Source organism: Lissotriton vulgaris, chromosome 6, assembly GCF_964263255.1.
Source record: "Lissotriton vulgaris chromosome 6, aLisVul1.2, whole genome shotgun sequence".
In the NCBI taxonomy this organism is placed as follows: Eukaryota; Metazoa; Chordata; class Amphibia; order Caudata; family Salamandridae; genus Lissotriton; species Lissotriton vulgaris.
The window spans coordinates 120,493,090-120,512,922 of record NC_141694.1 but is presented as its reverse complement, the minus strand read 5'-3'; the positions used below and the strand labels follow the sequence as shown (position 1 = coordinate 120,512,922).

The 19,833-nt window shown below is 44.2% G+C and overlaps 1 protein-coding gene across 1 annotated transcript in view; it reads right to left on the bottom strand.

Moving 5' to 3' along the window:
* The window catches only part of SLC4A1AP (solute carrier family 4 member 1 adaptor protein), a 137,043-nt gene that overhangs the window by 79,788 nt on the left and 37,422 nt on the right, over positions 1-19,833 (bottom strand). The window contains exons 5-7 of the mRNA XM_086926093.1: positions 8,051-8,190; positions 5,559-5,719; positions 2,111-2,180 (exon numbers count right to left, since the gene is read on the bottom strand). Coding sequence (XP_086782219.1) covers positions 2,111-2,180; positions 5,559-5,719; positions 8,051-8,190 — 371 coding nt within the window. The remainder of the gene's footprint in view (positions 1-2,110; positions 2,181-5,558; positions 5,720-8,050; positions 8,191-19,833) is intronic.

The window sequence follows — 19,833 nt, the reverse complement described above, 5'->3', positions numbered from 1 at the left end:
TTTTGGTACCGCCAACGCGTTTCGTCCCAACCAGGGACTTCTTCAGGGCTTGAACAGTCAATATAGTCTATTCTGGTTGACAATTTCTTATAAGTTCTTTGTTGACAGTTTCTTATGAATTCTTAATGGTAATAAAGTATTTCAGAAAAAGGAGTATTCTATTTGGTGACCCTTTATCGTTTCTTCATGTGGTTAAGGCATCATGGTTGATAGTCGGAAGGTCAATTTTACAAGGTAGTAACCCGGATATGGTAGTTCGGGTCCGTAAGGAGGGTCCTCGATCGTCTCTCCTCCAACCACTCGTGGTGATTCCTGTTGGAGCAGAGACGATCGAGGACCCTCCTTACGGACCCGAACTACCATATCCGGGTTACTACCTTGTAAAATTGACCTTCCGACTATCAAACATGATTCCTTAACCACATGAAGAAACGATAAAGGGTCACCAAATAGAATACTCCTTCTTCTGAAATACTTTATTACCATTAAGAATTCATAAGAAACTGTCAACAAAGAATTCATAAGAAACTGTTAACAAAGAACTTATAAGAAATTGTCAACCAGAATAGACTATGTTGACTGTTCAAGCCCTGAAGAAGTCCCTGGTTGGGACGAAACGCGTTGGCGGTTCCAAAAGTGATGCTGTCAAAAGAATAATAAAGAACAATTTAAACTGAAAACATCGACTTGTTCGTGAAACCAAACTTTCTTTGACTCATTCACTGTAATAAATTGTGCTTAAAGTGTGCTGGGCTACTATGTGCTGTTAAATTGTTGAAGTTTAGGTTCGTTGAATCAGCCTTTAAATTGAGGGAGTATAGGGAATTGTGCTCCCAGCCCTTTGTTTGCACCTTTCTGTTCACCAAAACTGATAGGGACTTTTTAGACTAGTGCTGGCACCTTATGCTTTGATTCCCTTTCTTTTGTCTGTGTCTCTTCTGTGCAATAGGCGATGCAACTTGGTTCTACAATTTTCAATCAAACCAAGGTGAGTGACGGAAAATCTATTGTCCCCTTAAAGAATGCCCTAAGTGTTGGAGTTGTGGCTCCCTTTCCATCCTGTACACATCACTGACTCTTCTCCACAAGGACCGGTTCATCTAATGCCGGCATCAGGAGTGTTCTATGACAGAGGTGGCAATGCAGCAGGGAAATGGGTAGCATAAGTGCACTGAATTGGAATGGTATGCCCCTACATAACCTGGAATAAGCCTTGATTGGGTTATTCTGCTAAACCAATTGTCTATTCAATTGGTGTACACCTTTATTGTGGGACTAGGACACCAGTGGGCAATAATACACATATGGGATGCTGACAAATAATCTCTTAGTGTCCCAGAACCTCAGAAAAAGGCCTCACAAGTGGTGAGGGAATCAACCCACTCTACATGGAGTTTCTGAATTTCAAAGTCTGCTTTTGATATAGTAACAAATGGCAAGGGAAATGCCTTTCCTATCATGCCAGAAGTTCCCATTAATACATTTCTCTATAGCTCCCTTCATCAAATGATCATGATAATCACAATGAGCAAATTATTCTCATAACTTGCGAGCAAAGATTATGAATATAATACCCTTGCCCACATGCCATTTCTCCTGAACTAGTGCCAAATGACTCTGAAAATATCATTATAGAAAAAGAAATGCCATTTGGAGAACAACATTCCACACTATCTCCAGTCCTAACTCTAGCTGAAGTGGCTTCACTCATGTCCAACAGCTAAGTCAAAGATATATCTTCCAAAGTCCTTTTCCTAATTGCATGACTTGTTTAAAGATAATCCTGGCCCATCCCAACTTCACCGTCAAAAACATAAAGCAGTCTTTACATGATCATCATCATTGCCAGATCCCCTGTCCTGCATGAAAGTATTTAAACCTAGACACAGCTGCCTTTTCTTTTCAACCCTGTGTTTTGGACATGTTTTTGCTAGCTGTGTCCAACAAGGTCATTCTAAATCTCACAAAAATATAAATCAGCTTTCTGAAACCACCTTGGAGTGTAATGTGAACGTACCACGTAAGAACTTGCCATTGTCAAGTTGCGAATGGACACATTTAACAGTGGCACCTTATACTTGACCATTAGATCTACACAATAATCACAGACCTGTTCTGGAGGGCTTCAGCTTCTCGCTTATTTCAGCCAGTTCGTACTTCACCTCATTTAGCTTAGACACCTACAGGGTAAGAAAGACTTCATTAATGAACAGCCTTAATTCTTTTCAAAGCCTCTGTTTGAAGGAGACACAGCACTTAAAGAACAAATCATATTAGACGAACGAGGTATAATCTGAGAGACTGCCTCACTGCGACCTTTGAATGGATGAGAACTCACCACCTTAAATGCAATTCAGGCAAAACTGAAATCCTCCCTTTTGGCCAAAACAACCTTTTTTCCCCTAATAAATGGTGGCCCCAAGACGCCGAAGTCCCACCCAACACCATCACGTCGGCCCGCAACCTCGGGATTAGGTTTGATGAAGCCCTATCCTTCAAACAACAAGCAGGCACTGTGGCAGGGTCCTGCTTCAACATCATCAAAGGCCTCAGAAGGTTCTTTGACCTCCTCCCCCTGACAGCCAGAAAGACGGTAGCAGTGGCCCTCATCACATCCCGTCTAGATTACTGCAACAGCATCTATGCAGGCTCCAACAAAGCTGTTCTGCACAAATTGCAGATGGTTCAGAACGCTGCCGCCCGCCTAGTGCTAAGACTACCCAGGAAATCATCTGCCTCAACAGCACTTAAAACCCTGCATTGGTTACCCATCCACAAGAGAGTGCTATTCAAAATCCTGCTCATCACTTTCAGAGCTTACCACCAGTCGGGCCCCACATACCTGTCTCAAAGGTTTGGAAGATATATTCCCTCCCGGTCACTCAGATCATCCAACCTAAACCTATTGACAGTCCCCAAATTCAGACTAACCACAAAAGGTGGAAAATCCATCGGAGTGCTAGGAGCCAGAGCCTGGAACAAGCTCCCACCCCAGATGCGTCTGATCCATTCAGAGAACCTGTTTCGAAAATCCCTCAAAACATGGATTTTCAAGGCCACTGACACACTCTGCCTAGCGTTAATTTAACTTCACTCTTTACTTCCGACTCTCACCCCTCTCCCCCCTCCCCTGGTCTGTTTAGGTAGCTCTCCCTCTTTCTCATCTGTGACACGTGATGACTAGCGCCAAGATGCTCCATGGAGTGTAAGTTGCGCTCTATAAAAGCCAATTCATATCATATCATATCATAATGGCAGGAAAAGAGATTCTGAAATTAACTAGCATGATTATAAAGAGAAGGATCAGAAAGTAACATCACTTAGGAACTGCCTGCATAATTCCTTCAGGCCTCTTTTTGTTTTAGTGCTCTGCACCTGTTGACATGAACTTGTAATTTGAGCAAGAGGATCAGAAGTACCAGAATACAAAGAACAAATGGAAATGAATAAGCTACACACACATGGAACTGGGAACTCAGGAGTTCTGCCATTAGCTGTATGAAAAATACAGTAGCAAGAAAGGAACTCAGTGAAAGCAGCAGCTCCTACTTACCTATACATATTACATGTAAAGCACAGGCATGTGGCAATGCAAGCAAGTTCCACACATAGGAGCAATGCATGCTAAAGAATAATGCCTTTTGGTATCCTTGAGCTCAGAAACAACCAGCAGCACAGGCAGGTCAGCTTCCTGCATTGGAAAACATAGAACACCCAAGCAGAGCCACATGCCAAAGAGGAGGATGCAGTAGGGGAGTACGCAAGGGCAGGGAGTGCGCCAGTCCAGAGTCAAAGGCACAGGAGGAAGAACAGCCGGAGCAGGAGCAGTAAGAGCAGCGTGTTATCTCAGGCACTACCCTCTCTTTTGGCAGTGTATCCATATTAGAATACCATGGTTGCCACCTGCCGGTGGCTGCCTCCTTTGAACATGCTTCAGCCATGCGATTGAGAGTTAAGTGAGTTTTTGTGGGAATAGAAGAAAATTAGACTAGAAGATACTTTTAGATCCAGTGGCCCATGCGATTATTATTATTATTAAAGGGGTTTGTAAAGCGCCTGGTGACGCCTCCCGGCGTGTCCCCGCGCTGTGGAGAGAGAGTTTTAGGAGGAGAGACAGAGATGGATCCCACTAAAGAGTAAATAAATGGGTTTTCAGCAACTTTCTGAAAGATGCATCATTCGTTTCTAGTCTGATGTTCGTGGGGAGGGTATTCCACTTCTTGGCTGCCAGAGTGCGGAAGGATCTACCTCCCATTCTAGCTCGTTTAGAGAGCGTTGTTTTAAGCAAGCCCATACCTTTAGATCTAAGAGATCTGTTGGGCTCATACAGTAGTGCCAGATCAGATAGGTAGGAAGGGGCTTTTTGGTGGATAATCCTGTGGCACCAGAGGAGTGCTTTGAATAGTATCCTCTTGCTAATGGGTAGCCAATGGAGGGAGGCCAGGGAAGGCCTAGAGGGAGCTCTACGGGGAAGTCTTAACACCAGGCGGGCTGCTGAGTTCTGCAAGACTTGTAGTCTCCTGATGTTTTTCGCGGACGTGCCCAGCAGCAGCACATTCCCATAATCTATTCGGGAGGTGATAAGTGCCTGAGTCATGGTACGCCTGGAATTCAGAGGGAGCAAGTCCAGGGTACGATTGAGGGTTTTCATGACTCCGAAGCACTTACCTATTGTTTTTTTGACATGACTGTCAAAAGAGAGCTTGTTATCTATCCAGACGCCTACATTTTTTGCTTCCTGGTTGGAAGTAGGTAAGGGACCCAAACAGGTGGGCCACCACTCTTTCGTCCATTTTGTGTCATTTCCACCTATTATAAGTACCTCCGTTTTTGTGCCATTTAATTTAAGGCAGTGTTCAGTCATCCATGTGGCAAGCTTGCACATGCAGGATTTGAAATTGTCGGCTTCAGAGGAGGGAGCTTGGGACAGGGAGATTAGAAGTTGAGTATCGTCGGCGTAAGAGACAAGCTCTACGCCGAACGATTGTACCACCTCTGCCAATGGTGCCATGTATAAGTTAAACAGGGTGGGACTCAGGGCAGAGCCCTGAGGTACCCCCTGTTCTAGCATCATACTGTCCGAGAGAAAAGTCCCTCTTTGGACCTGAAAGCTCCTGTTGGTAAGAAAGGCCTTCAGCCATCTCAGCGCCTTTTTGGCGATAAACTATGAAACCAGCTGCTGGTAAGTTCAGAAGACAATGGCCTACAGTCACAGGGGCATGTGGTTCGACTGGTGACAAGGGATAAAGTGTCAACTGAGTAAATGTACAGTACCTACCTTAAGGGGCACTTATTGAAAACAAGCAGCTGTTGCATACCTCCCTCACTCACCCCTGAACTGGAATGTACAAAATGTGCCTTTTAACTATAATAACAAGGCACAATACATTGTACCTCACACTTAAATTCATTACCTAACAAAGTATGCAAACCAAGGTAACCATTCTCTGAATCTGCTGCCAGTTGACATATTGTGATCTTATGGAAAACAGTATAAATAAGTCAATACACTTGAGGCCACCAGTGTGAAACTTGTACTCACTGTACACATGTCTTACCAGCGTGTCGTACGTTTCTGTCTTCTCCTCTATGCGCCCTGCTTTCTTCATTCTGTCAATGCGTTTCTTCTCAACAGCACCTGTGCGGTCTAGAAAGGTGTCATCATCGCTGTCATAGAAGTCCTCGTCCTCCCAGTTCTTGGTCTTTCTTTTCCGCGATACTATAGGAAGAAAAGAAATATATAAAAAAAAAATTTAGCTGAACATACCCACAGGCATACATGTTTGCCTTATCAGGAAGAAGTAATGCTCCTGAAAGAAAATGTGCCTTGCTGATAAAGTATTCTTCAAGACGAAAGGCTTTCAGGGCGCTCCCTGCTGTACAAAGAGCCTCCACAAGAAACACCCGGGATCCTTGTGCTCATGAATGGATAAATGCCATAGCTTGCTTTGTGTCGAGGATCTACCACTGCAACACCTGTATCTTGTTACCCAGAGAACAGACCGTGTTAGGGAGGAGATGTCAGGCATCTAGTCAACAGTTCAAAGAGGCAGTATGGGCTGCATCTGTTTAATCCTCCTGGATAAGGAAAATAATGTTGTGCATGCCTTGACTGGAATCCAGTGCAGATATAGGAGCTACTGAAATAATAATAGAGTTTTTTACTAAAACACAAAGCAAGTTCATGTGGTTTTGGCCACATAACCATTGCTTGGGCCACAAAGATGGGAGATGTAGCAATGGGAAGTCATAAGCAGTGCAATATCTGTGTTCGACTATCACAAAGGCAGCAGTAGACATGAAAAACCCACACAATCCCCTATTATTGTGGTCTATGTTGAAAAAAGCCAATTTCAAACTGGTGTTACAACAAACGACACTCCTGCTACCAAGAAGTGTATGAATGGTGGCCGCAAAAGCAATCCCAAATATATAGATCCTGGTTTGTCTGGGGCACACAACATTATTCTAAAGACAGTATTATACTTGTAATTAGAAAAGTATAAGATTTATTCTAACATAAATTTGAAAAATACAATAACTATTTGTGTTAGTACTGACTTGCTGGTGGTGTTGAAATCGAAGATTGATTACAGAACTTCTCTCAAGAAGCACAATGGTACACGTGGATAGAGATCAAATTAAAGTAAGCATTATGATCAACTTGGCCAAAGAGAGGTATCTTTGTCTTTGATGTATTAAGACAAAATTAGTTGGCTTACGATCAGTCCTAGACAGTGCCAGAGTGATCTGTGATTTGCTATAGGACCAAGCTGAAGCACTACAATTCCTCAGTCATTTAAGAGTTTTGAAATTTAGTTATAAAACAATGATGTCACGCGAGTTTTGCACTGTGGTATGGACAGATCACTTGGAGCCTGCTAGTGCATCTCACTAGACAGAGTGTTAAGATTCTAGAGAGCAACAGATGCCATAAACATAGCAACATAAATGAAACCAAACAGAACCACACCTGAAGCCATCAAAGGAATCAGCCAAGATACAGCCTTCATGATTCGGTCCGGTAATAGAAGACATAATGAAAAAGTTGCACAAAGCGCAGACCGTTGACACAGTGTTTGAAAGTTCATCATCAATATAATTAGCCCTTAGTCACTGAGAACTAACTAGGTAGACAGCTCGGTGAGCTATCCAATTCCTGCAAAGATTGTGTTTTTCTAATAAATAACTTCTTTATTAAGTGTTGATTGTGCCATACCTGATTTTATAACCCACTGACACCTCCTGGAGAGCTGCACCTGGGTACCCTAACAGAGTCAAGGCGTAAATAGGAGCCTGTGACAATTTCTGGCTGACCAATATTACCCGCGGCTCTGCAAAACCGGTGTTAAATAGTAGAAATACTCAGTAACTAACTCCTACCCCATTAGTCAGAAAAAAGGCCTGATGTGGAATCAATGTGTTTGCCTCCAGCTGTTAAAACTCTAGTCTATGGAAATCTGCATACTAGCACATCCACTGTCGCCACCAACCAATGCTTTATGAAAATACCCACATCCTAAGCAATTACTAACCTGCATCATGCATCATTGTTATCGGATCAAGGACAAGTCATTGCCCACTGCCATCCTGCTCAAGAGTTCCTCTATTGTCCTCCTGTTCCTAGAGTGTTCTTGAAAAACCAGGATACTAACAATGCTACTCTATGCTTGGAATTGAGTCAATCAGCTGCAGAGTGATACTCTGGTCGGTCCCTGGGTGGTCTATGTACTAATAACTCTACTAAAGCAGGACTATGCCTGGATAGTAATCCTCCTCTCTGGTATAATAACAACACTAACGCTCAGTCTGTTCCAAATAATCTCTCTTAACATACGTGGATACTAGTCTTCTCCTGATACATTCATGTCCTAATACGGACAAAGCTTGGGTATTTTCCTCCCTTCTGACAGGAATGTGCTCTTATTATAGTAGTCCATACAGTAACCCATCTACTTACATAGCAGCATTGTGATTTATTATTAAACATGCACACAAACATTTTCCACCTACTGTGCTAGTCAAGTATAAAATAAGCCTGGGTACAAACCTGCCTCTTGGCGTAGTAATCCTCGCATGTCCAGTATCCGACAGGCCTCCAGTGCACACAGAGCCATGGCCTCTTTTTTCTTTCCAGAAAGTGTGGCCTCTGCAATCAACTGGTTCCCCATTGCATCATTTACGGGCAACCTGCACAGCACAAAGAAAGAGAGAAAATATCACACTACGGTATCAGACACTCCCTCTTGAAGTAGAACTGAACAGAATCCTGACCTCAGCTTAAGTAGCATGAAGTACAGGAGCTGGCAGATAGGCCTCTATAGGTTATCAAAGGTCAATGGACCAGAAGACCTAATGTGTGTTCTGCACCATAAACTCTTTTTCAGGATGGCATTGCTTACATTGTATTGTAATTGCATTTATAAAGCGCTTACTACCCCTGACGTACGCTACTCCGGAACCGTAAAGGATTAGTGGTGAATTAGAATAGTGAAATATGAAAGTAATTTGAGTGGTGGATATGTTAGCCAGTTATTTGGATTGAGAAGGATGGTGGAGGGATAGAAGAGGGAAAAAGGTTTACATTTATATAGCACTTGCTAGCCCTGATGGGGTGTTGAAGTGCTTTTTTGGCGAGTAGCAGGCTACTCTGGAACCCATAAAGGATTAGTGCTGAATTAGTAAAGTGGAATATGAAATTAATTTGAGTGGTGGACAAGTTAGTCTGTTATTTGGATTGAAAAGGATAGTGGAGGAATAAAAGAAGGAAGGATTTACAAATATATATTTTTTGTTTGTTTGTTTTGGAGCTCATAGCAGTAGGAGGAGGCTTGGGATGAGTAAAAGGGAGGTGGAGGGGAAAGAGTCAGGGGGAAGGGTTTAGAAAGGCTTCTTTTCGGGGATCGGAATAGTAAAAGAGGTAAGAGATGATGCAAGGAGGGGTAGAGTGGAAAGAGTTTAGACAGAATATTTTGGGGTTCAGAGAAGTGGTATGGGGTTTCGGGTGAATCAGAGAGTGGATGTAGCCTTATGGCTAGAACTGTCGACGTTGAAGCTGGGGAACCAGGTTCGAGTCTCGACTACGACGCTCAACATCCTGTGATTCTGGGCAAATCACTTAATCTCCCTGTGCCTAACAAAAATGAATGTGTCCTCATGTAATGAAACTGGTGCTATGTAAAGCGCTCTGATACCCGATATCTTCAGGTCTAGTTTGCGCTATAAAAAACACACACACACAAAAAAGAGAGTGGAGGTAGAGAATATACTGATAGAGCTGTAGGGTGAGATAGGGTAGTTCATTGGAAAGAGTAGTAGAAAGAGGTTTGAGATGAGTCAGAGAGTAGAGGTAGAGGATATATTGAGAGCGGTCTAGGGTGTAAAATATGCTACTGGATTGCATATGCTGAATTAGAAGAAAAGTAATAAATATATTGATCCATAAGTACATGGAAGGTATATCGATGCATAAAGGAAGGTAGTATTTGTAGATTAAAGATGCATTAAATAAACTCCGGCTTTCAAATGTTGTTGTACTTAAATTAATTTTATTTACATATGTATATTTTTTGTAAATCAATAGTGAAGCAATTGTAGATAACTAGTTATGATAAAATATTTACTTATTTATGCAGTCACTTATATACACGTTAAAAACCGAGAAAAATTTAACTATCAGTAATATGTACATTTGTTAAGCAGAACTAACGAATATCTATATTTTTTTAAAACAATTATTCTACACGTTTATACAAAGCTGTTAGGTGTCAAGTTCAAGAATGCTGTTAAAGAGGACTGGCATTGTTCCACCCATGGTTTACACCTGTACATCTAATTGGCCTTTGTGTAGATTTTAGCTCATTCTGAAATGACTTAGCATGTCCAACAAGGAAAAAGTTACTTACCTGTGGAGAAGACATTATGAAGTGGATGATAAGTAATTATATAAACAAGCATTAAACAAATATCATATAAATCTAAAACTAGCTTGGCACAATTCTGTTTAAATAAGATAAGTGAAGCTAATATTAATCCAAGAAAGATCTTTAAGATGGTCTCTCGTTTTTTGGATCCTAAAGCCTCTGCTCTCGCGGCAAACCCGACTTATGTTTTAGACTTGGAGATTTTTTTAAGTCGAAATTGCAAAAATTCAGTTGAATCTCCTGTCACAGGACTTTGTCTCAACCAAACGTCTCCTGTATCAGACATTTCCACCACAGCGTACATTTTTTTCAATTTATACGGACTGACCAGGAGAAGCTAAAAGCGTTATTTTTAATTGTAAATCTGGCTCCCCTCTGGATCCACCGTTCCCCTCATATCCTGCGACAGGTTACGGTTATCATCTATCCGGTTTATCTTAACCTGTTGAGTTCCTCACTACATTCAGGCCTAATCCATAAGATTTTGAAGTGGCCCAATGTTATCCCTCGTTTAAAAATATAAAGCAGATTGTTCTGTTCCATCTAATTTTAGACCAATTTCTCGTCTACCTTCAACTTCAAAGATTTCAGAAAAATATGTCAAAAGGCAAGTTTTTGGAGTTATTCAAGCTATTACATCCATCTCAATCTGGCTTTCATTCTCGTCACAGCACTAAAACCGCACTGCTGGAAATTGCAGATTTGATTAGGACAACTCTGGATCTTGTTCAAAATGCCACTTTGATCTTATTAGATCTTTTGGCAGCATATGGTGGCATCTGACACTGTCTCCCATGATATCTTTGTACAGCAACTTTCACCCACAGGGTAGGAGGGTTGGCAATGAATTGGTTTAGATCTCCTTCTTGAACCATAGAGAGCAGGCGGTCTGGAATAATTTCTATACTTCTGATACCAAGACATTCAAATGCGGGTCCCGAAAGAGTCTGCACTGAGTCTGACCTTGTTCAATATATACATTTCTCCACTTGCGTTATTACTGGAATCCTTAGTTTGGCATTAAAATCATCTCATATGCAGATTATACTGCTCTGTTATGTGGGTGATTCTGCCTCTACAAAGGAGGCTTTTTCGGCATGTGTGAGGGCAGTTATGAGTTGGATGAGGATAAATAATTTACAGTGCAACCCAGATAAGACAGAAGATCTGTTATTTGGCCCCAACCCATTGCCAGGATGGATAGGGTGTTGACCAAGGGACTGCCCGTGCCTCCTCCGCCTAGAAATTGGGAGGGGGGGGGGAGGGTTTGTTTGATACTCACCTCTCTTTTAAGGCTCAGGCCTTGATTTTGTATAATGAAAGTGCAAAAACAGCTACTGGCTTTTCTCCCTTGGGAAGCCCGAGATCAGTGGTTCAGGCTCTGATCACCTCCCGACTGGACTATTCAAAGCTACTTTAACCGAGTTTGCCAGATCATCTGATTCAGTGTATGCAAGTTATGCAGAACATGGCAGACAGTCTTTTATTCAAAATTTCTAGACTGCCCCCCACTTCTTTGTATCTGAAAAGGCTTAATTGGCTCTGTGTTAGAAAGAGAACTGTGTTTAAAGCTCTAGTTTTAGCTCACTGAGCATTTTATGACGCAGGGCCACATTATCTGCCAGGTTATGGCAACAGCTTTCATCCTGGGCACTGTGCTCTTGTGATACCTGGCTGCTGGTGGGTATTCGTTTCAAACAGATGAGGAGAGGAGGGTTTTCATTTTCCATCCTGGCAGATCAGACCTGGAATCATCTTCCTTTTTATCTTAGGAAAGCGTTGAATGAGGAGTGCTTTTGTAAAATGGTAAAAACCCATGTGTTTAGTTTGCTAAGATTCTGTTCCTTGATTTGTTCCTGCCTGCAGCGCTCGGACACTCTCTGAGTAGCTGTGTGCTCTACAAACTTAGACATTCATTCATCCAATAGCTTTGCAGCAGAAGGCACTTCCAGATTCAGAAAATCAGGAGAGTATCATGAGCAATAAAATCAAAAAATTCTGGCATCTACCATATGTTTGATCAGAGTCTTCCAAAATCCACAATGTGCATACTCCACAAGCTATGATGAGATGGTTTGTTCTTGACATTGTGCAGTAATTGACCTAGTGAATGGAACATAAATAACTCACATTGTGGGTAAAATCTGGTTTACTCTTGTCTTCTTTAGAAATGGCATCGTAGTGATACTAAAGAGCAATCATTGTGAGGCACTGTGGCTTCAATGGGCAATGGAGTCCATGTTTTTGTGTATATCTTTGCTCAAATACTTGCCATGTTTAAAGGTAAAGTGTTAGGATTTCGACTTATGGAGCCAAGAATGGTGAAAAGAAGGTGATCGTAGCATATTGGAACAGGGAAATTCGGCTTTGAGAACTCTGACCTTTGGTAGAAATGCTACGCATGGTGGACGGATGCTCATGCGTAATAATTTGGATACTTGAGGTAGCAGCCCTTACTGGGAGCTGCAAGGTAAGATGGTCTGGAGTGAGGGGGAATACCTTGGTGATCATCTTTTCTCAAGAGACTTAAAGCTGAATTTCTTTGGGCTTGATAATGGAAGAAGTTACTGAAATTGTCTTGTCATCTGTTATTCAGACAAAGAGTACAGATGCTTAAATTAGCTACACAAGAACAATGAAATGCTGGAAACTAGAAGTGAAATAATCTAAATGCGCTGGTGCAGTTATCCGATTAGTGTTGTAGACTACACATCTCAGACTCAGTTTAGTTTTTAATATTTCCTGCTACTTATTAGAAAAGGCTCATGGTGTAAAATACAGGGGAATAAGTAAGAGGTTCTGTCGCTTCTGTAAGACTGGATCTTAACGTTTTGGTTTTCCTCTTCTTAATGGCAGTCCTGGAGTTCTGCATGTATCAAAGTGCACCTTTGATTACAAAAATATCCTTTGTAACAGTTCATCCATGTTTTTTGTCATTTGTGTCCCCCTTTATGCTTGAGGGAGTATAACCCAGGCCCTCGCCGAAGGGATGATCTAGATTAAAGAGCTTGTTGAGAATGCAAGGCTGTACTGCTGAATCTCAAAGCCATGCACACTACCTCAGCACCTGTTCTACGGCCATTTGTCTACAAACCATGGCTGCCACAACATGGTAGATGTAAAACACAAACGTTCCTTCCTTCACAATGGAGCATGACTTACTTTTGCATTCCTAAGACAAATATTGCAGAAGTTATGTAATGTTCTCCGGTTGCTGAAATGCATATCGCTTTGTGAATGCCATGACGTTTGCCATGCACAATGTCCTGGTTCCATCAGCCTCAACCTTTTCTTTCACACACAATCTATATTCATCCATTTCCTGTTTGGAGGCCACTGTGTGGTGATGTTAGGATCCACTGACCACCTACAAGCTGCTGTTAAACATGACAGAGTTTAGCATCTCATGGGCCGCTGTAGAAATGAGGTCTTTTGGCAGTCATGGTCACTTCAGCTCAACCCTAGTGTGTCACTGACCGGGTAGCGAAAAGGGTTCATGCATGGAAGACGTACAGCCATTCAGGTAAGAACTGTTTCTTTCCTAACAAAGTCTCAGCTAATAAACACTACTCCTCCATCCCAAGCTGAACCCCGTACAGGAGTGCAGTATTGTGAATTACTGAGCACCTCAGCTGAGAAAGCCTTATATGGTAGGCAGCAGTCAAAATCCCTCACGTTTTTGGAAAGCCAGGTTGTGATATGGTTGAACTGTGCATCCCCTACCTGCGTCCGATGTAACACAAGGACATGAGGGTGAGCCTCTATTAAAGATATTATTTTCTGACTCCTTTTCTTGTGATATGGTAGGAGCCTTAGCTGTTGAAGCAGATGTCTTTTTGACTTGTAAGGGGTCATTTTCTGATGCCTTAGGGGGGGGGGGGGGGCGGGGGGGGGGTCTTTTTAACTCCAACGAAGATGAAATTTACAGCGCATCAGAATAAGCCTCAGATCTAGGACATTACTTATTTGGTGTTGAAAACATGCAGTCAGTTGTTAGCTGAACGGAATCAATATAAGAAATGAAGCCTGGGGAAATTCAGAAGGTCTGACCCAGTGCAAGGTGCACTCCAAGCATTGGATGGCCTCTGGGGTTCCAGATTTATAGAGAAAAAGTTGTTGAGGTTCCTCTAAACAATCTGGGGTTTGATTGAAATAAATGCATAGATAAATTTAAAATTAGTATCACAGTACTCACATTCAGAAGTTACCCGTTTAATTTTTTTCAAAAAAGAATGTCTGAGTTTATAATTCATGCCTCTATTCTATGTGACAGAATTCACAAAACAACCGTCCGTTTGGACAATGTCAAATGCATATAGCCAAAATGCATTTCACAGACAACGACTGCTCTGCTGTGCCTCCCAAGAGCATTGCTTTACCTTCCTATTGCATCTGCTTGCACAGAGTACATCAGCTTCTGTGTCAGGAGATTAGATACATTGATTGTGAGAAGTTGGCCTGATATGTAGTGTTTCCAATTCTGGAACCACTTGGTATCAGTCCAAACAAACCCCAAAGATGTCAGGTTGTAAGTCAACCTTGTTAGACAAGCTATCCTAGTGGTAGCATGGACTAAGCAGCCTTAAAGGCTTAACTTAAGAGGTCGTGTTAAGCGAGCTGTTTTACCACATACAATCCTGTAATCAAATGAAAGGACACCACACAAGTATATATTATAAAAATATATGTATTTATTTCTAAATTACTCCCCAGTACTCTTTATGAGGAAAGGGGCACAAGCGTTAAATCAAAAGCACTGTTACACATATAAAGTTGCACAATTATGGATGAGGGCGGGTGGCCACTCAGACCATATACTAAAAAAGTGGTATAAGTAACACTTATCGAACAATGGTTAGGCCTAGGGCCTAGAGATTCGCTGGGAGCAGTCAGGACTAGCAATGATGAAGTCGGGAGTAGCCCACAGGAGACGGGTGCAGCACGGAAAGTGCGGCGCGCACCAATGCAATGTCAATGGTGCGTAAAAGTTAGATAAAGTGAATTAAAAGATACTTCCGCTGAACCTAGAGGAACAAAACTTTAGACACAGACCCTAGAGGTGTGTACCAGTGTGGGAACACCGGCGTTGCAATGTTACCTCACCCACAGGCCGTGGGTGCACAGGGTCGAAGTGGCGTCGAGTTTTGACACGCAGGCTCTTGGTGCTTGAAGCTGTTGCAGCTGCAGGCGAGGTGAAGCAGAAGTGTCCGGTGGATCCAAGGGTGGATCTGAAGTGGTGAAGACCTGAAAACAGAGGGGACAATGTTCAAAGTCACTGACCAGTGACCACCGTGGAACCAGATTGGAACCAGGCAAAGTCGGGTGCAAACAGGTGATCAGGGGTTGCTTCTCTCTGCAGCCACGTGGACACGAAGAGGTCAAGGACGTCCAGGAGTCGATCACGAGCTGTCCCTTGAAGGCTCTAGCTGATGGCTGTGTCGGCAACTCGATTGAAGCAAACAAGCCTTGGCTAATGCAAGCCACGGGGAAAATGAAAAAGGCTTATTACTCGGACCAGCAAGGTCAGAGCGGCTACTCCTTTCTACAGGAGCGAGGGCAGGTCTGGAGCAACCAGACCCACAGTGTAAATTGTAGGTTTCGTCGCCAAGATGGCCGCTGACCACGTGACAAGCGGACGGGATGGCGAGTCGAGTGGCACAAAACAAAAGGGCCCCACGCAGATCGTGGAGATGCTGGAGAGCTGGTCTTTGGTGCAAATGCTGCTCGGTTGTGGGGCTTCTCAAACCCCAAAGCACAGAGTCGAGGGTGCCTCGGGTGCTGCGCAGTCAGCGTCTCGGGGGTCTTTCAAGATGGCCGCTCCCACGTCTCTCGGTGCCTCCACGGGTCCCTTCTTTGCAGGGACTGTGGATCGGGCTAGGAGAAGTCTGGGAAGCTGGGTCTTGTCAGGCTCTGCACTCGGACTCCGGCGGGAGGTGGCGGCAAAGCAGACGTCGAGGTGCTGGGTGGTGCCTGTGTTCACAGGGTGGCCCCTCCTAGGCCACAAGGGAGATGCTCTTCAGTCTTCTATCATCAGAATGTCGAAGTCCAGTCGTCTTCTTAGTTTAAAGTTGATTTCAGGATGATCTGAGTTGCATTGGCACTGCTCCCCCTCTTATTCCAATCTGAGGGGTTGATCTCCTGCTAGGTCCCTCCCCTATGGGTGGGACCAGGAAGGGGGGTGGTTACACCCCCTTTCCTTTGTCCAGGTCTCACTGGAGCTGGGGCTGGGCTGCCCCAGAACCGGTTTGACCGGATTATGCAAGGGGAAGCCTTGTGCTCCCCAGGCACTGTCTGGTTTCATTCAAACCTCCCTGCTACAATCCACTATCTCCTGTCTGGGGTGGTGTCACACCTCCCTGTGACAGGAAATCCTTTGTCCAGGCCTCCTCTGCTGAGTTTCGGTCAGCAGCAGGAGGTCAGACATGTGTCTGTGGCAGAAGCATCCATTTTGTGGATCTGAGGCTCTTTTAAAAATCAACCGCGATTTAGCAAAAGTAACATGTCGTCCCCTCTAGAGGGGTGGAATGCTACCCCCGTCGCCAGGACTGGCGAAGGGGTAGTATTCCAAATCGTATGACACCTTACACGACATGTTTTGATAAAGCCAAACCAAAGTTGACATATAACCGCGAGGATTATAATGCACTTAATAGTATATGGTTTGGCATTATCCCGGAACAGCTAAGGGAATTGGTCCCGACAGCTGCAGACAGGCTCAGCTCATGCTAGAGCACCATCTCACATTAAACCACGCACTCTGCCTTCAGGATTGTTAAGGCCTGCCATAGGAGTGGCTCACAGGTTTATATGTGTCCAGATAGGTTTAGATATAGGCATACTATATCTAAGCAAGGGGTGATTACACCACCTTGCCCCAGCTGAGTGATCAGCCAGTTGTGTCAATTTTAGATAGCCAGCCAGGGGTGGCAAAAGATATGCTGCAGCCCCTGGTAGGCCTTGGATGCACCTATGCCCTGGGCACCTATAGTGCTCTGTACAGGGGCTGATAATGTGACCCAAGCCAATCTAGTTATGCACCTAGGGTACATGGAATCCATTTTACAGAGAGAGCAGATAGCCTGGGGCCCTGATTAGCAGGGAACCAGGCCAACTAAGTCGAAAACCAGCTAAACACAAGGCAAAAAATCTGGGGTAACCATAGTCAGGTAGCCACCTTCCTACACAGCCCCCCCCCAAACGAAAGGAGATAAGGCTATCCTTGTCCAGGTAAGCCTTTATTGCCTGAGTGGCCATATAAGGAAGTACCTGCACTAGCATGGGTACCCCTTGTCTCATGGTCCACTAAGCAGTCCCTCACCCTAGGGGTATTAGAGGGTCTCCACCATAGGGAATCACTACCTTGGGTGTGTTTATGCAAAGTTAAAGGCTGGTTTGGATATGGAGTATTGAAGTGAGACTCCACTAATTTTGGGCCCAACTTCCTCCAATTATCTTACACCATGTGGGCCTTTCTTTCTTCAACTGAGTTGCACTGAGCTCTCAGGGTCAACCTCTGGCTACCTAAAGCTGGAGGCTGGGTCCCTCTGTATGGCTTGCTGGAGGGACAGTTCAGGTTTGGGCCCTTTGGGTCCCAGGTTTGGCTGTGCCCAACAGAATCCATCTGTGGGAGGTCCCTAAGTACTTTTAAGGGGGCTCCCTCGGGAGTTTTTAAAGTTTTCACCTTACTAGGGCTACTAGTTTTGGTGCCCCTAATCTGTTGATGGGGGTGCTTTATTTGACAGGGGGCCCTCTGGGTCTCACTGTCCTTCTTGTCCTCTGCAGCCCTGGGCTGACTAAGGCAAGGTAGAGAGGGGCAGGTTACCTGCTCCAGACTGGATCCCACCTGAGAAGGGTCCACTGCCATCAGAGGCTATGTCAGGCCAGGCCTAACAACCTCTGGGGCAGTTCCTTCATCAGGGGTAAGATCAGTTCCCTGAGGAGGCTGATCCTGTCCTACTGTCTGGTGAGGGGGAGATTTCTCTTCCTCCTCCATGCTCTCAGTTTGGGTGGAGTGATCCATCATTTCAGGCTTCACAACACACATATCTGTTTGAGTTTGGGCTGTGACCATCACAGCCCCACCAACCTTTTCAGGAGGAGACTCAGTTTGGGTTTCTGCTGTTATCATAACAGCTTTGCTATTCTGGTTTGGAAGAGCTTCTGGTAAAGATGGGGCAGAGAGTTGCTCAGCCCTACCAACCCTTTCAGGAAGGACATCTTGAATTGGGGCTATAGCCAGTACAGCCCCACTAACCTTTCCATTGGAATTTACCATTCTAGAATGGATTTCCTGTTCAACCTCAGCCCAGGCTGAGATTTCCAAATCATTACCCAGTAGACAGTCTACAGGCAAGTTTGGTGACACTGCCACTCTCTTTGGGCCAATGACACCTCCCCAGCTGAGACTTACTACTGCCATGGGATGATTTGTTTGGATGCCATCAATGTTTGTTACCTGGTATGTGGCGCCAGGTAAAAGTTGCTTAGAGGGGACTATACAGTCAGCCACCATGGTGATGCTAGCCCCTGTGTCTCTAAAAGCTTCAACTTTCAAACCATTGATGATGGGTTCTTGTCTATATTTGCTCAAGGTATTTGGGCAAACTGAGAAGTTGGCAAACCCCATGCCAGTCTCATAAACAAGATCATTTGGGGATGGGGACCTGGATAGGCCAGGGTCCCCTTGGGCTCCAATAGTAAACCCACCCAGATTCCTGGGTGTGCTCCCACTTCCTGGGGAATTACTGCTGACAGTAACAGGAGGTGTTGGAGCTGGCTTTGGAGGTATGTTTTCTTTATTGCCATTCTTGGGACAACAGCTGTCTGTTTTGTAATGCCCAACCTGTTTACAGGCATGACAATAGGGCTTTTTGTCAGTTGATGAAGTGTCTTGGGACCCACCCCCCTTCTTGGAGTTTTGGGGCCCTGGGGAAGTGTTTTCTTTACTTTTATCCCCACCCTTATCTTGAGGCTTGGTAGACTCCTTCTTCTGGTTATTGTCCTGATTCTTAGGCCTAATCCTGGTTCTGACCCACTTATCTGCCCTCTTTCCCAATTCTTGGGGAGAGGTCAAATCTGAGTCCACCAGGTGCTGGTGTAAGAGCTGGTTCTGACAATTACTTAGGATCTGCTCCCTCATAATCAAATTATACAATCCTGTGAAGTCATGTACTTTGCTGCCATTTAGCCAACCCTCCAGAGCCTTAGTTGCACAATCAACAAAATCAGTCCAGTCCTGAGTCTGTGTCTTCTGGGTGTCTCTGAACTTTAACCTGTACTGTTCAGTGGTTAAGCCAAACCCATCTATCAGAACACTCTTCAGGACTTTGTAATTGCTGGCATCCTCATGTCTGACAGTGAGGAGCCTATCTCTCCCTTTCTCTGAAAAGGAGTACCATAAGATCGCTGCCCACTGTTCCTCAGGAACCTGCTGTACCATGCAGGCTCTCTCCAGAGCAGTCATCCATTTGTGGATGTCATCCCCTTCCTTGTAGGGGGGCACAATCTTTGTCAGGTTTCTACTATCATAGGACCTGGGTTTCTCTTTAGGAATATTGCTGCCACCAGTGGCATCTAAGCCACACATTTTCTGTTCCCTTGCCAAGGTAAGTTTAGCTTGAGCCAAGGTAAGTTTAGCTTGAGCCAGAGCTACCTCCTCCCTCTCTATCTGGAGTTGGACAGCCCTCATTCTGGCCCTATGCTCTTTCCTCTGGGAGGGAGTCATCCCTCTTTGAGATTCTCTTGAGGCACTAGAAAGATGAGAGTCCCTTGATTGAGATCTCACCCTCCTGTTACCTGGGAGAATTTGGTTATGAGATCTGGAGTGGTGCTGGCCCTCTCCATTCTCATGTAGGTCCAAGTTGGCCTGGTTAAGCCTGGCAACCTGTACCTGGTTTCCCCTCTGATCCTG